General features: G+C 41.7%; 1 protein-coding gene across 3 annotated transcripts in view; it reads right to left on the reverse strand.

Moving 5' to 3' along the window:
- Positions 1–205: 205 nt before the first annotated feature.
- LOC110501865 (parathyroid hormone 2 receptor-like) overlaps positions 206–16,422 on the reverse strand; it is a 73,430-nt gene continuing 57,213 nt past the window's right edge. For all 3 annotated transcript variants that reach the window (XM_090216179.1, XM_090216178.1, XM_090216177.1), the window contains 4 exons: positions 12,879–12,973; positions 11,117–11,255; positions 6,929–6,970; positions 206–3,249 (listed from right to left, as the gene is read on the reverse strand). In XM_090216179.1, the coding sequence (XP_090072305.1) occupies positions 2,851–3,249; positions 6,929–6,970; positions 11,117–11,255; positions 12,879–12,973 (675 nt within the window). In that variant the 3' untranslated portion in view covers positions 206–2,850. The remainder of the gene's footprint in view (positions 3,250–6,928; positions 6,971–11,116; positions 11,256–12,878; positions 12,974–16,422) is intronic.

Here is a 16,422-nt window from a genome sequence, read left to right on the forward strand (position 1 = left end):
AATGGACATTTTTCTCGGAAGGGAAAATAAAGTCAGACATTCCAAAGTGGAAAGTACACAATACATAAGCCTTTTTAAACCTCAAATGTCCTACATTGCAGGAAAGTTCTCCTGCCACAGAATGATCAAATTAAGATCCTACATCTATCCTCCCTCTGTATGAGTGACAGTAACTCTAAAAGACAGAAAGAGTCGGGAACAGGGAGCAGTGAAATAACATTTATCACAAGTAAACAGATAAACGAACAACAAATATCACTGAGACAGGTCTGTAATCTCATCTTAAGCCAACAACAAGCCAGTCGCTGACACAAATTAGCTTTTTTTATGTATTTTTCTAGACTGGATAAACCTCAGCTTAAGGGGGCAATCTTTCTTTCTCTCTCTCGGAGGACCTGAGCCCTAGAACCATGCCCCAGGAATACCTGACATGATGACTCCTTGCTGTCCCCAGTCCACCTGACTGTGCTGCTGCTCCAGTTTCAACTGTTCTGCCTTATTATTATTCGACCATGCTGGTCATTTATGAACATTTGAACATCTTGACCATGTTCTGTTATAATCTCCACCCGGCACAGCCAGAAGAGGACTGGCCATCCCACATATGCTCTCTCTAATTCTCTCTTTCTTTCTCTCTCTCGGAGGACCTGAGCCCTAGGACCATGCCCCAGGAATACCTGACATGATGACTCCTTGCTGTCCCCAGTCCACCTGACTGTGCTGCTGCTCCAGTTTCAACTGTTCTGCCTTATTATTATTCGACCATGCTGGTCATTTATGAACATTTGAACATCTTGGCCATGTTCTGTTATAATCTCCACCCGGCACAGCCAGAAGAGGACTGGCCACCCCACATAGCCTGGTTCCTCTCTAGGTTTCTTCCTAGGTTTTGGCCTTTCTAGGGAGTTTTTCCTAGCCACCGTGCTTCTACACCTGCATTGCTTGCTGTTTGGGGTTTTAGGCTGGGTTTCTGTACAGCACTTTGAGATATCAGCTGATGTACGATGGGCTATATAAATAAATGTGATTTGATTTGATTTGATTTGAATACTGTTGCATTTAGACATCTGTCAGTCAGTCACATCATTTTGGATTGAAAAAAAAGGTACTTTGCACAGACCAACACATGATGCAGCTCCTATAGCCCTTAGAACTGACTTTAGACCTCTCCTGAAGGATGGCATGTCTGAGTGTCAATGGCTGGGGAGAGTTTGGCAGAAAACATGGATCCTTGGCCCGAGATTCGCTCTTGCTGCTGGTGATTCTCTAATCCACCTCTACGCAGACAACACCATTCTGTATACTTCTGGCCCTTCTTTGGACACTAACCTCCAGACGAGCTTCAATGCCATACAACTCTCGTTCCGTGGCCTCCAACTGCTCTTAAACGCAAATAAAAATTAAATGCATGCTATTCAACCGATCATTGCCCGCACCTGCCCGCCCATCCAGCATCACTACTCTGGACGGCTCTGACTTAGAATACATGGATAACTACAAATACATAGGTGTCTAGCTAGACTGTAAACTCTCCTTCCAGACTCAAATTAAGCATCTCCAATCAAAAATTAAATCTAGAATCGGCTTCCTATTTCGCAACAAAGCTTCCTTCACTCATGCTGCCAAACATACCTTCGTAAAACTGACCATCCTACCGATCCTTGACTTTGGCGATGTCATCTATAAAATAGCCTCCAACACTCTACACAGCAAACTGGATGCAGTCTATCACAGTGCTATCCGTTTTGTCACCAAAGCCCCATATACTACCCACCACTGCGACCTGTACGCTCTCGTTGGCTGGCCCTCGCTTCATACTCGTCGCCAAACCCACTGGCTACAGGTTATCTACAAGTCTCTGCTAAAGCCCTGCCCTATCTCAGCTCGCTGGTCACCATAGCAGCACCCACTCGTAGCACACGCTCCAGCAGATATATCTCACTGGTCACCCCCAAAGCCAATTCCTCCTTTGGTCGCCTTTCCTTCCAGTTCTCTGCTGCCACTGACTGGAACGAACTGTAAAAATCACTGAAGCTGGAGATTCCCATCTCCCTCACTAGCTTTAAGATCCAGCTGTCAGAGCAGCTCACAGATCACTGCACCTGTTCATAGCCCATCTGTATACAGCCCATCTATCTACCTCATTCCCATACTGTATTTATTTATTTTGCTCCTTTTGCACCACAGTACCTCTACTTGCACATTCATCTTTTGCACATCTACCATTCCAGTGTTTAATTGCTATATTATAATTACTTCGCCACCTTAACTCCCTTATTTGACCTTATTTGCACTCACTGTATATAGACTTTGTTTTCTTATTTTTCTACTGTATTATTGACTGTATGTTTTGTTCATTCCATGTGTAACTCTGTGTTGTTGTACGTGTCGAACTGCTATGCTTTATCTTGGCCAGGTCGCAGGTGCAAATGAGAACTTGTTCTCAACTAGCCTACCTGGTTAAATAAAGGTGAAAAAAAGAAAAAATTATTTATAGACAAAGCAATACTTTTTTTTCAATCAATTTCAATCAATTGGCTACAAAAGGGCAGTCTGTGAGTATGTACAAAGATGAGACGTATCTTTTCTTATTTGTCCGTTTTTTATGTGGTTTGTGTGTGTGTGTGTGTGTGTGTGTGTGTGTGTGTGTGTGTGTGTGTGTGTGTGTGTGTGTGTGTGTGTGTGTGTGTGTGTGTCTTTACATGTATATATCTACCTGTGCCAATAATCTGTATGAATTTACATGTGGTCCCATGTCTAGGGGCCAGTAGTCTTTGGTCTCTATCCCAAAGGCCTGTTGTTTTTCCCAGCTCAGTCACATTCAGAAAAACCTCCCGTCTCTCCCCATGTCTACAACGTCTCCTCATCATCATCTGCGGTCGTACTATTATTGAGGACAGGCATCGTCTCCTTCAGAGAGATGTCATCCACCTGCTTGGCACTGTTCTCCTCTGGTTCCTCAGGGATGGAGGGGTGGACGCTGTCTGGGTCTGAGTTACTGATGACGTAGCCAGGCAGGGTGGTGTGGGTGGACAGCGTCGGGGGTCCGTTGCTACGATAGACACGGCTGGAGAAGAGGGTGGTTGAGCGGATGGCGGGGCCACCCCCAGCCAGCTGAGACTGGCTGCTGGAGCTGTTGTTGAGCCCGGTGAGCACTGAGCCGTAGCGGTAACGTCCACACACTACCGGAACCTTCCAGTCCAACGCAAGGTTCCAACGAGTCCATGTATTTTTTATCTCCGTTTGGACCTTTGGGGGAGATGAGGAGAGGCGGAGAGGAGATTGTTGGGGAAGGAAGAGGGTTGAGGTGGGGTGGATACGGGAGGAAGAGCGTTTAGGTGGGGTAGTTGGGGGAAGAAGAGGGTCAGGTGGTTGGGTGAGGATGATGGTGAGAAAGAGAGAAAAGAGGAAGAGGGTGAATCTTAGCCCTGGTTTTTCTTATGTCAAAAGAACAGACATCTAAGGGGAAGCTCTAAACCTGAAGTGTCTTGCGCTGAAGGAAAGACCATTTATACTGTATACTGAGAATACAGAATACTGACTGACTGCTGTTACAACGGGAACAAATGTAGAGGGGGCAGATACGCATGTGAACAACAGGCACAAACTTTTTCCGAAGTTGCCCGGAATGCCACGTGTGTCCACTTACAGTGCTTTCGGAAATTATTCAAACCCCTTCCCCTTTTCCACATTTTGTTACGTTACAGACTTATTTTAAAATGTATGAAATAGATTTTCTCCCTCATCAATCTACACACAATACCCATAAAGACAAAAAATAAAAATACCTTATTTACTGTACATAAGTATTCAGACCCTTTGCTAAGAGACTCGAAATGGAGCTCAGGTGGATCCTGTTTCCATTGATCATCCTTAAGATGTTTCCAGGACTTGATTGGAGTCCACCTGTGGTAAATTCAATGGGTTGGACATGATTTGGAAAGGCACACACCTGCCTATATAAGGTCCCAAAGGTGAACGTGCATGTCAGAGAAAAAAAACAAGCCATGAGGTCAAAGGAATTGTCCGTAGAGCTCCAAAACCGGGTAGTGTCGAGGGAAGAGGAAACAAAAACATTTCTGCAGCATTGATGGTCCCCACAAGAACAAAGTGGCCTCCAACGTTCTGGAATGGAAGATGTTTGGAACCACCAAGAATGTCTGACAGAGCTCCAAAGTTCCTCTATGGAGATGGGAGAACCTTCCAGAAGGACTATGCCAAGCGTCACGTCTGGAGGAAACCTGGCACCATTCCTACGGTGAAGCATGGTGGTGGCAGCATCATGCTGTGGGGATGTTTTTCAGCGGCAATGACTGGGAGACTAGTTAGGATCACACTGGGGCAAAGGTTCACCTTTAAACAGGACAACAACCCTAAGCACACAGCCAAGACAACGCAGGAGTGGTTTCAGGACAAGTCTCTGAATGTCGTTGAGTGGCCCAGCCAGAGCCCGGACTTGAACCCGATCTAACATTTCTGGAGAGACCTGAAAATAGCTGTGCAGCGATGCTCCCCATCCAACCTGACAGAGCTTGAGAGGATCTGCAGAGAAGAATGGGAGGAACTCCTCAAATACAGGTGTGCCAAGCTTGTAGCGTCATAGCCAAGAAGTCTCAAGGCTGTAATCGCTGCCAAAGGTGTTTCAAAAAAGTACTGAGTAAAGAGTCTGAATATTTATGTAAATGTGATATTTCAGTATTTGTTATTTTACACATTTTGTCATTATAGGGTATTATGTGTAGATTGATAAGGGGGGAAAGAAACAATTTAATAAGTTTTAGAATAAGGTTGTAATGTAACAAAATGTGGAAAAAGTCAAGGCGTCTGAAGACTTTCCGAATGCACCATATATCAGTACACTTGTAACAGCCTAAACATTACGAAACGCGCTGTTGAGTTTTGGCCACATGACATAAAAATGTGACCATTCACACAACAATCCTTAAATGTCACAAAAAATGAGGTAGTGTTTTTTGTCTTACAATAACGTTATTCTCTGCTAATATAATATAATATTATTTATTTTATGTTGAACACTTTCAATATGTGATCTTGCAGACATTGATTCAGCTTTGATCTACCTTTATTTAAAAGAGTACCATTTGCCAGAGTAGCCTGTTCTCTACTAGCAGAGCAGAAGCTTCGGGACCTTTAGCTATCGGGAAGAGAGGTCCAGAAAAGTAACTGTGAAATCCAATTAACTTCAAAGATCTTCATTGTAAAGGGTTTAAACACTGTTTACCATGCTTGTTCAATGAACCACAAACAATTAAAGAAAATGCACCTGTGGAACGGTCGTTAAGACACTAACAGCTTACAGACGGTAGGCAATTAAGGTCACAGTTATGAAAACTTAGGACACTAAAGAGGCCTTTCTACTGACTCTGAAAAACACCAAAAGAAAGATGCCCAGGGTCCCTGCTCATCTGTGTGAACGTGCCTTAGGCATGCTGCAAGGAGGCATGAGGACTGCAGATGTGGCCAGGGCAATAAATTGCAATGTCCGTAATGTGAGACGCCTAAGACAGCGCTACAGGGAGACAGGATAGACAGCTGATCGTCCTCGCAGTGGCAGACCACGTGTAACAACACCTGCACAGGATCGGTACATCCGAACATCACACCTGCGGGACAAGTACAGGATGGCAACAACAACTGCCCGAGTTACACCAGGAACTCACAATCCTTCCATCAGTGCTCAGACTGTCCGCAATAGGCTGAGAGAGGCTGGACTGAGGGCTTGTAGGCCTGTTGTAAGGCAGGTCCTCACCAGACATCACCGGCAACAACGTTGCCTATGGGCACGGACTTACTGTCGCTGGACCAGACAGGACTGGCAAAAAAGTGCTTTTCTCTGACGAGTCACGGTTTTGTCTCACCAGGGGTGATGGTTGGATTCGCGTTTATCGTTGAAGGAATGAGCTTTACACCGAGGCCTGTACTCTGGTGCGGGATTGATTTGGAGGTGGAGGGTCCGTCATGGTCTGGGGCGGTGTGTCACAGCATCATTGGACTGAGCTTGTTGTCATTGCAGGCAATCTCAACGCTGTGCGTTACAGAGAAGACATCCTCCTCCCTCATGTGGTACCCTTCCGGCAGGCTCATCCTGACATGACCCTCCAGCATGACAAAGCCACCAGCCATACTGCTCGTTCTGTGCGTGATTTCCCACAAGACAGGAAGGTCAGTGTTCTGCCATGGCCAGCGAAGAGCCCGGATCTCAATCCCATTGAGCACGTCTGGGACCTGTTGGATCGGAGGGTGAGGGCTAGGGCCATTCCCCCCAGAAATGTCCTGGAACTTGCAGGTGCCTTGGTGGAAGAGTGGGGTAACATCTCACAGCAAGAACTGGCAAATCTGATGCAGTCCATGAGGAGGAGATGCACTGCAGTACTTAATGCAGCTGGTGGCCACACCAGATACTGACTGTTACTTTTGACTGTTACTTTGTTACTGTGTAGCTGTTACTGTATATCATACTGTTACTGTATATCAGTATGTAACAACATAAACATTACAAAACTTAAATTTTATCAAATAACTCTCAAGTAGAAAATGAGCAATATAATTTTATGTTGGCCAAATTCGTCACTTTCCCATTGACCTTCATACAAAATGCTTTAGGCGCCGATGACGTGGACAACACCTCTCGCACCTCTCTGATTCTGAGGGTTAAATGCGGAAGACTCATTTCAGTTGAATGCATTCAGTTGTACAACTGACTAGGTCTCCCCCTTTCCCTTTCCCTTCATTTTCGAATAGACAGATTTTGGGGCAGATTTTGGGGCAGATTCAGCCCTCTTCTGAGCACTGATGGAGGGATTGTGCGTTCCTGGTGTAACTCGGTCAGTTGTTGTTGCCATCCTGCCTCTTCCTCTCTGGCTGAAGTTAGACAATTTATAGAGAGTGTAAAATCATCCACACTCACCTCTCCATTGCAGTAGCAGTAGATGATGGATACAAAGAAGCCCTGAAAGAGACAGAAGAGTTGAGAACCAGTGTAATAGAAAAGAGGAGTTTATTTTTGTGTTGCAGATGCTATTCAATTCCATTCATACTCTAAAGCAATGGAAGGTTGATAGCATTGCGAAAACTTTGTCAATCTGGTGACATATCCCAGGGGGAAAAGTACAGATCTTAATTTGATCACTCTTTTGTTGCTGAGAATGTTCCTGCACAGAAGGATATGCAAACTTGTGTATTACTGGTTTAAAAAGGCTTCTAAAGTTTGTAATTTCCACTTTAAAACATCAGACTTGATTTAGCCTAACAAAAATTGTATCAACCCCTACAAAAATGTCCAATAATTATAATCCACATAATAATTAACATTCTCTTTTGCTGCAGGATTATTTCCATTCTGTAGCAAACTGGGTCAAATTAAGATCTTACATCTGTACCCTTCTCTCCTTCATTCTCTGTCTCTATTCAACGTAGCACATATCTACTGATATGGCTTATGAATGTATGAGATGTTTTGATATAATTCATATTAATTTTTCAACCTTTATTCCTCAAATCATTATTACTCTATATGGAAAGGTCATGCATTGATTGGCATCACTTCTGCTATATCTTACAGACCATTATATCTGTTCTTCTCTCTTTCAGATATTCCCCTTTCCTCCACTCCTGCCTGTCTCTGTGCAAGCAGCAGCACCCTGTTGCGCTATGGAAAGGTTGCAGATCTACGGTGCTGGCTGGCTTTGACTCTTTGACTGAGCTAAATCAGGCATGTGACTAGCCTAGTAAGGTGATGTGAAGAGACATGGTGTGTTGTTCTCACTCTTTTATCGTATCACCTCCTTCAGCTGGTAAACAAAGATACACAATGAGTCAAACTGTCATATTATTCAGTGATGGTGACTCATATGTTCACTCAAAAAAGTGGAGATGTAAACTTTGTACATTAAACACATAGCTATAATGTTTGTATGAAAATTATCCCCACTATACACTGTGCTATATGAAGAATAACTCCTTGTAGGAATACAGCCAGGATGTACATGTAGAAACTGAATAATGCCTTGGGGGAATACTGCTATGATCTACATGTAGAAACGGAATAATGCCTTGGGGGAATATAGCTATGATCTACATGTAGAAACTGAATAATGCCTTGGAGGAATACAGCCAGGATGAACATGTAGAAACTGAATAATGCCTTGGGGGAATACTGCTATGATCTACATGTAGAAACGGAATAATGCCTTGGAGGAATACAGCCAGGATGAACATGTAGAAACTGAATAATGCCTTGGGGGAATACTGCTATGATCTACATGTAGAAACTGAATAATGCCTTGGGGGAATATAGCTATGATCTACATGTAGAAACTGAATAACTCCTTGGAGGAATACAGCCAGGATGAACATGTAGAAACTGAATAATGTCATGGGGTATTATGGCTATGACGTACGTGCAGAAACAGACAGAATATGAAGGAATTCATTTTGCTAACTGGAGACGAGGGGAGGCAAACACATTACAAAACGCATTTGAAACAAACGTGGAAACACAAACCATGAGGAAAGCTGTTATTCTCTGGGTAATTCCATAGGAAGACAACTAAACAACAAAGATGAAAGTTCTGTACATGACATCCACTATTGTAGTCAACACAGTGATACATTTTGCGTGGCTAGTCAAACTTCGTTGTAAGAAAAAAATCTTTGTTCTTTCTGTCAGAACAACTATTAAAGCGACAACAAAGATTCTAAGATACGATGAGCAGCTTATAAGAGGTTTCTGATAGGCCAGCTGTCAGTCAGAGTAGCTCTTTTGAACAACAGTTGGTTGTCTCTATAATTATCCCCTTAGATCATTCAATTCAAAATCAGCTAAATCTGATTGGAAGCTGAAATGTTATATTAGTAGAATGATCATAAATTGTTTCGTGATGAGCTACTAACGGGGTGTCCAACACACTATTACCCTGTCTGGCTCAGCTGTGATCAACTGACTTTAAACAAAAGGCTCTCATGACTGACTGACAGAGTGAACATGATCTGTCACAAGCCCTTGGTCCGGAGAAGGACCTTCCCTGTCTTTATTGGCCTCGGCTAGACTCGGTTAGACAGGGAGATGAAGGGAAAGTGCCAAGATGCAGGGAATCTTCCAACCTGCCTGAGGCTCTGACCTGTAGCAGACCCTGTCAAACCACACCAGTCTGAACTGTACAGAGTGAACGCTACAGAGCCAATTCTACAGAGCAAAGTAGCTTTCACTGCTTAACTCCTGTCCCAAAGTATTTTTTATTTGTAACTACTTTAAAGCTTTATTTTAAAACTGGATCCTACTTCATTTAGTTGAATACTGTTTTATCAGCTTTCAGAGACACTTTCAATTTTGAGGGTTGAGAGGGTTCTCATGTGGAATTTAAATTGTGTACTTCCCCTCCCCCCTAAAAATCCTCATTCAATTTAACGATTTGGCTTCAACGGGTGAGGAACATCTTTCAGAATATAGTGGCTTATTCTACCACATCAGTTAATTCATTAGGGGAAACAGCATAGAACACAGTTATAAAGGTAATGATGGGTTACATGCACTAACCTTGATTTTAATAACTATTATGAGCTAGGCCTACCGAACATAATTTAGCATATCTGATTCAGCTAGTTAAGGTCACGTTGAGCAGCTAATTAGTAGAATCAGGTGTGTTAAATTAGGGTTGGACTGAAAACCTACAGGATGGTAGATCTCCAGGAAGAGTGTTGGACTGAAAACCCACAGGAAGGTAGATCTCCAGGAAGAGGGTTGGGCAGCCCTGCTGTACATAGTCACTTTGCAAATGACCTCGACTAACCGGTACTGGTACCCCCTGTATAAAGCCTCCACATTGACTCTGTACTGGTACCCCCTGTATAAAGCCTCCACATTGACTCTGTACTGGTACCCCCTGTATATAGCCTCCACATTGACTCTGTACTGGTACCCCCTGTATAAAGCCTCGATATTGTTATGTACATTTATTGTGTTACTTTTTGATTGATTTGATTTATTAAAAAAATAAAATAATTAGTAAATATTTTCTTAACTTTATTTATTGAACTTCTTGTTGGTTAAGGGCTTGTAAGTAAGCATTTCACTGTTGTATTCAGTGCATGTGACAAATAAAATTTGATTTGATGTGAAAATAAATCAACAGTATAGTATGTGACTATGGGCTCCAAAAGAGAGTGGGACACATATGGTATTGGCACCACTATTACAACTGATTGTATGATTCAGAGCCCATTAAGAGCAGCCCTTCCCATTACCTGTGGGCCAGGGTCATTGGAAGTGTTGCCACTGGAGTGCACTTTAGCAGCCTCTCTGTAATTATTCCTAGTAGATTGCTCTCCTCTCTCCAGGGAGTAAGGGTCATCTATTGCTATCACCTCCTCAGTAGAAGGATCTCTAGTGGAAACTCCTGTTTTCTGGAAGCAAAATTTGGCTCATTTCCCAAATTTTCCTGCAGGTACTGTATCCAGGTCTAGACTGTGAGGGCCAGTTTGTGCTAAGGAGGAAGATGATAATGAGGAGGAAAATGATCATGTAGGAAGTACAGTAGCAATCAGTTGTATTGACCATCTCTCCCAAAGCTTATGTCAGAGTTTTGAATCGGCTAACAATGTCACTGGTCTGTGGCGATAGATAAAGGTAAGATTGATGAAGCAAATCGTAATTTCATTGCTTGTTTTTTTTTCATGGATGTTGGTGGGACTATGGCCACAAAGAGCCTAAATTCCCTCAGGTGAGAAATTATGTTTAGGGGATAAAGTTCAAGCAGTGTTGGAAAGTAAAGTTCTCCCTCAAGTTGCGAAGAAATGACTGCAGATGTAGCATCTTAATTGGATCACTCTTTTGTTGCTGAGAATGTAAAACTTGCAGTCTATTTTAGTTTTAAAAAGGCTTCTAAAGTTGGCAATTTCCACTTTGAAAATTCTAACTTGATTTGCCATAATGAAAAATGTATCAATCCCTACAAAAATGTAAATGTAATTATAATCCACATAATAATTCACATTTCCTGTTGATGCAGGACTATTTTCCTGCTATAGGAAACTGGCTCAAATGAAGGTTCTACATCTGTACCTAATTTTCAAAAAGATGGTATGAATAACCAGTTACCTGGAAGGAGTTGAAGAAGAGCTCGAAGTACATCCTGACCTCCCAGCTGAGGCCCTGGAAGGTGTGAGGCATCCCCACAAACACAATGTAGTGGACCCCAAACACCAGCACCAGCACCAGGGTGGACTTAGCCAACTTCCTGTGGGTACGGACACAAGCAACAGGTTGGAGAGGATCAGTTTGAGCAAAACAAGACAAGATGCTGAATCTTTATCTCATAATAGGTCGTTATTTGGGATGGAAGGTGATCAGTAATTCTGCGCAGTCAGACTTCAATGTAGTTGTTTTTGTCACACACAGAAAGGCTAAAGGTCACCCATCTTTACATCGCAGTGGATTCAGCCATGACATCGACACTCACCAACAACTTTCACATGTCACAGATGGCCATCAGTCATGTCAATTTGCTAAATTCTGCTTTCCTCGCCTGTGGTTCTTCCCCTCAGATCTGATCTGTATTGATGATCTATCTAAACAATCTCCCGATCCATCAGTGAAAATGCCAATAAACAACGAAACCTGCCGGTAATTATGAAGCATTTATAAATGGCCTGCAGGCAGGCGTCAGATGGGAAAATGGTGTAAATGGTGTGTAAATGGCACACTTAGTTAAGATGGGAGCGTGCCTCCCTCATATCTGTCATCATCATTCATGCTACAGTCCAGTGAACACGACTGACGCCCACAGCAGGGTTGACCGTCTCCTGCAGGGTAATGATCTCCTGGTCTGTAAGGTGACTCAGATGCTGGTGTCTGTAAGGCGACTCAAACGCTGGTGTGTGTGTGTGTGTGTGTGTGTGTGTGTGTGTGTGTGTGTGTGTGTGTGTGTTGTATAACTGTTATTAAACCTAGCAGAGTGACGTGGGGCTTCGACCCTGGTGGAAACACTCTGGATCAGTCCCTGTTGGCACTCTACTCCCATTATAGTGCACTACTTTAGACCAGAGCCCTATGGGCCGTATTCAAGAGCAGTGCACTATACAGGGAACACTAGGCGTGAGATTTGAGACACATCCTCTGAATGAACCTCGGAATAACTCTCACCCCCCCCCCAACACGCAGCCCTATCATTACAGAGGCTTTCAACATCCACTATGGATGTTGTTCAGTAGCATCATGGGTAATTGCAGATAGAAAATAATACCAACTAATATGTGCTTTTGAGTATGTTTTATGGTGTTTCATCCCACTTTGAAACGATAACGAAGCACAGAGGAGATTTCAGACCGAGCATAAATTCTAAGCTAGTGGCAAGACATTTCACACCCAAGACAAGATGTACACCCATATCAAGTCACTGTTAAAAGGGAACATTAAAGGAAGTACTAAAGGTAAGAGCACAAGAGGCAGTCTGAATATAGTTGTGAATATAATTTGTCTATAACCTTCTGAAACGATGAGTGTTTTTTATATCAACAATGTTCAACTCTACAGGAGAAAAAAAGGTCAAATGCCTTACTACAGTTGACTTTCAGTGTGATCAATAGACATTCAAATAACTAGTGGGTCCTCACAGAAACTAGTGGGTCCTCACAGAAACTAGTGGGTCCTCACAGAAACTAGTGGGTACTCACAGAAACTAGTGGGTCCTCACAGAAACTAGTGGGTCCTCACAGAAACTAGTGGGTCCTCACAGAAACTAGTGGGTCCTCACAGAAACTAGTGGGTCCTCACAGAAACTAGTGGGTACTCACAGAAACTAGTGGGTCCTCACAGAAACTAGTGGGTCCTCACAGAAATCTTTTGCCATCTTTTTACCCACCTGTACTGTTTTCTTGTGTCGTATCTCCCTGCGTTGGTCTCCCTGATCTTTGTTGCCAGCACTCGCACAATGTTCACAAAAAGGATAAAATTCAGCTGAAAAGACAATTGGGAAAAAATTCGAATTAGCTGAACCAGAGATAATAGACATGTGATTGCAGAGAGTACAAGTCCTCTGCTTGAAATATATTCCCTCATTTCTCTAATCTCCTCACTTCTCTAATCTCCTCACTTCTCTAATCTCCTCACTTCTCTAATCTCCTCACTTCTCTAATCTCCTCACTTCTCTAATCTCCTCACTTCTCTAATCTCCTCACTTCTCTAATCTCCTCACTTCTCTAATCTCCTCACTTCTCTAATCTCCTCACTTCTCTAATCTCCTCACTTCTCTAATCTCCTCACTTCTCTAATCTCCTCACTTCTCTAATCTCCTCACTTCTCTAATCTCCTCACTTCTCTAATCTCCTCACTTCTCTAATCTCCTCACTTCTCTAATCTCCTCACTTCTCTAATCTCCTCACTTCTCTAATCTCCTCACTTCTCTAATCTCCTCACTTCTCTAATCTCCTCACTTCTCTAATCTCCTCTCAATTCTATCTCAAAAGCCCATCTTCTTAGCACTTAATATCTCTTCACAATCCATTGAGAGATATCATGGGCTTGACTGTATGTTGATATATGATATAGAGTTGAGTAGGTTACTTTCTAAATGTAATCAGTTACAGTTACACGTCCAATATTGCAACCAGTAACTTGTCCAAAATTGCAACCAGTAACCTGTCCATAATTGTAATCAAAACTCAGTAATGTAATCTGATTACTTTCAGTTACTTTCCTCTTAAGAGGCATAAGAAGGGGACAAAAACGTTCCATAAAATTAATTTGCTGCGATGGAACAAACTTAAATGTGCACCTTATTTAAATGCTGAATTGAATGTCATTGAGAAAATAGAAAGGTTTCTTATTAACATATTTTCCTGCAAAAATCCTTTCTGAATTAAAAAGTAATCCAAGAAGTAATAAGCTAGTTTTACGAAGGTATCTGCATTCTGATTACAATATTTTTCACTGGTAACATAACTGATTACGGTTAAGAAAAAAAGTAATCCATTACATGTAATCAGTTACTCACGAACCCTGATGATAGACCATACAGTGCCTGGACGTGTGAAAACACAGGTTCTATCTACCATGGTCTATCAATGAATCAAGCAATTCAGTACAAGTATGAGTTATAGAACTCCAAATATAATATAATAAGAGACTACATACAGGCTTTGAAATGGGGCTCAAGGAGGATTACGAGTATTGAGAGGGCATTCGATTTCAAACTCGTCATTTTGCCTGACTCAAATACAGAATCAGGTCATTGTTCATGAAGAATGATCGAGTCTCTCTGAGGAACACCTCAGCGACGGGTGACAATGGTATGATGAAAAGTATTGATTTTGAGACGTGTGGCAATCAGTTGAATGCCTTTTGCCTCAGTATAATTAATTAATTAGAAAAATGCAAATGGGACGTTTACGTATTTAGGCTTTCATTCTGACAGAGGGCTCTTAGAATGGGGCTCCTAATGGAACTCAACATCCATTAAACCACCTGTCACTTTGTATGAGGAAACCATGACAACATGAATACAGAATACATTAAAACCATGACAATGAATACAGAAAAAAATTAAAACCATGACAATATGAATACAGAATACATTAAAACCATGACAATATGAATACAGAATACATTAAAACCATGACAATATGAATACAGAATACATTAAAACCATGACAATGAATACAGAAAAAAATTAAAACCATGACAATATGAATACAGAATACATTAAAACCATGACAATATGAATACAGAATACATTAAAACCATGACAATATGAATACAGAATACATTAAAACCATGACAGTGAATACAGAATACATTAAAACCATGACAACATGAATACAGAATACATTAAAACCATGACAATATGAATACAGAATACATTAAAACCATGACAATATGAATACAGAATACATTAAAACCATGACAGTGAATACAGAATACATTAAAACCATGACAATGAATACAGAATACATTAAAACCATGACAATATGAATACAGAATACATTAAAACCATGACAATATGAATACAGAATACATTAAAACCATGACAATGAATACAGAATACATTAAAACCATGACAACATGAATACAGAATACATTAAAACCATGACAATGAATACAGAATACATTAAAACCATGACAATATGAATACAGAATACATTAAAACCATGACAATATGAATACAGAATACATTAAAACCATGACAATGAATACAGAATACATTAAAACCATGACAATGAATACAGAATACATTAAAACCATGACAATATGAATACAGAATACATTAAAACCATGACAATATGCTGTCAACTGTTAATAGACGTAGCTGGTGAATTCGCTCTGGCTATCTACTCCGATTTCAGAGCACTCTCGTCTGACTGTGTCAGAGCGCAGAAGTAACTGACAAATTTACGAAAACGCTCAACACCCGTTGAATATGGCCGGTGGCAGTAAATGTTGGCAAAAAAGCGTAATTAAATTGTTGCCAGCAGCACAGTTGCAGTCACCAAATGCTCTGGATAACATAAAAATAGCCTAACCAGCTCTGCTAGGCTATGTAAAAAGGTCAGAGTGAGCTGTTCTCTCATTTGTGTCTGGAAGTAGCTAGCAAGCTAGCCACCGTTAGCCAGTTAGCTTGTGTGTTTGACTGCTTGTTGTTTGGACAGAACACTTGGATCAACCCTACTGGCTAGAGCGTCCAGTGTGTCGTCTGAATGCTCCGAGAGCGAAACACTGAATTTACAAACGGACAATCTGTCAAAGCTCTGAGTTTACGGGCGGGGCTATAGATTAAGAGGGTGTGAACGATGCTGAATGGGTGCAGACAAAGAAGAGCTCTCCAGTTCGTGTAACAAACATTCAAAGGCCATTTTCTCAAAAGTGAGTTTACAAGTTTATCAACTTTCAAAGCAGAATGACTTTCCCATTCTTCCTCAACTGTACTGTATGACATACAATTTTCTAGCTCCGAGTCTCTTCTTTTATCCAATGTAAAAAACACAATTCAAATGTTGCTACATATAACCGAATCGAGTCGGTTGGTCATATATGGTGAACCTATTTCTTTTTAAATGTATACATTTTTTTTAAGGAAACATTGATCATCTAATAGTCACATCATAGTGTAAAAGCAGGGGAGCTGGCTCGACAGGGGAGCTGGCTCGACAGGGGAGCTGGCTCGACAGGGGAGCTGGCTCAACTCTTTTTGGCCGTTTGTTTGTGTTTTGTGCTGGTAAACTGAGTGGGTTGAGCGTAACATGTTATAGATCAACAGGCTATAAATGTCTTAACAATTGTCTCTTTTTTTTGCATTCAATTGTGCTCCTTGTTCCACAATAAGCTTCCATTCTCCTGTCACAAGCAGATTTATGACTGATTTAATATGAAATCATCCACCCTTTTATGGTCAACCCTGTTACGGTCAACCC

The sequence above is a fragment of the Oncorhynchus mykiss genome, chromosome 22 (genome assembly GCF_057628025.1).
Source record: "Oncorhynchus mykiss isolate SJ-2025 chromosome 22, ASM5762802v1, whole genome shotgun sequence".
NCBI classification, from domain to species: domain Eukaryota; kingdom Metazoa; phylum Chordata; class Actinopteri; order Salmoniformes; family Salmonidae; genus Oncorhynchus; species Oncorhynchus mykiss.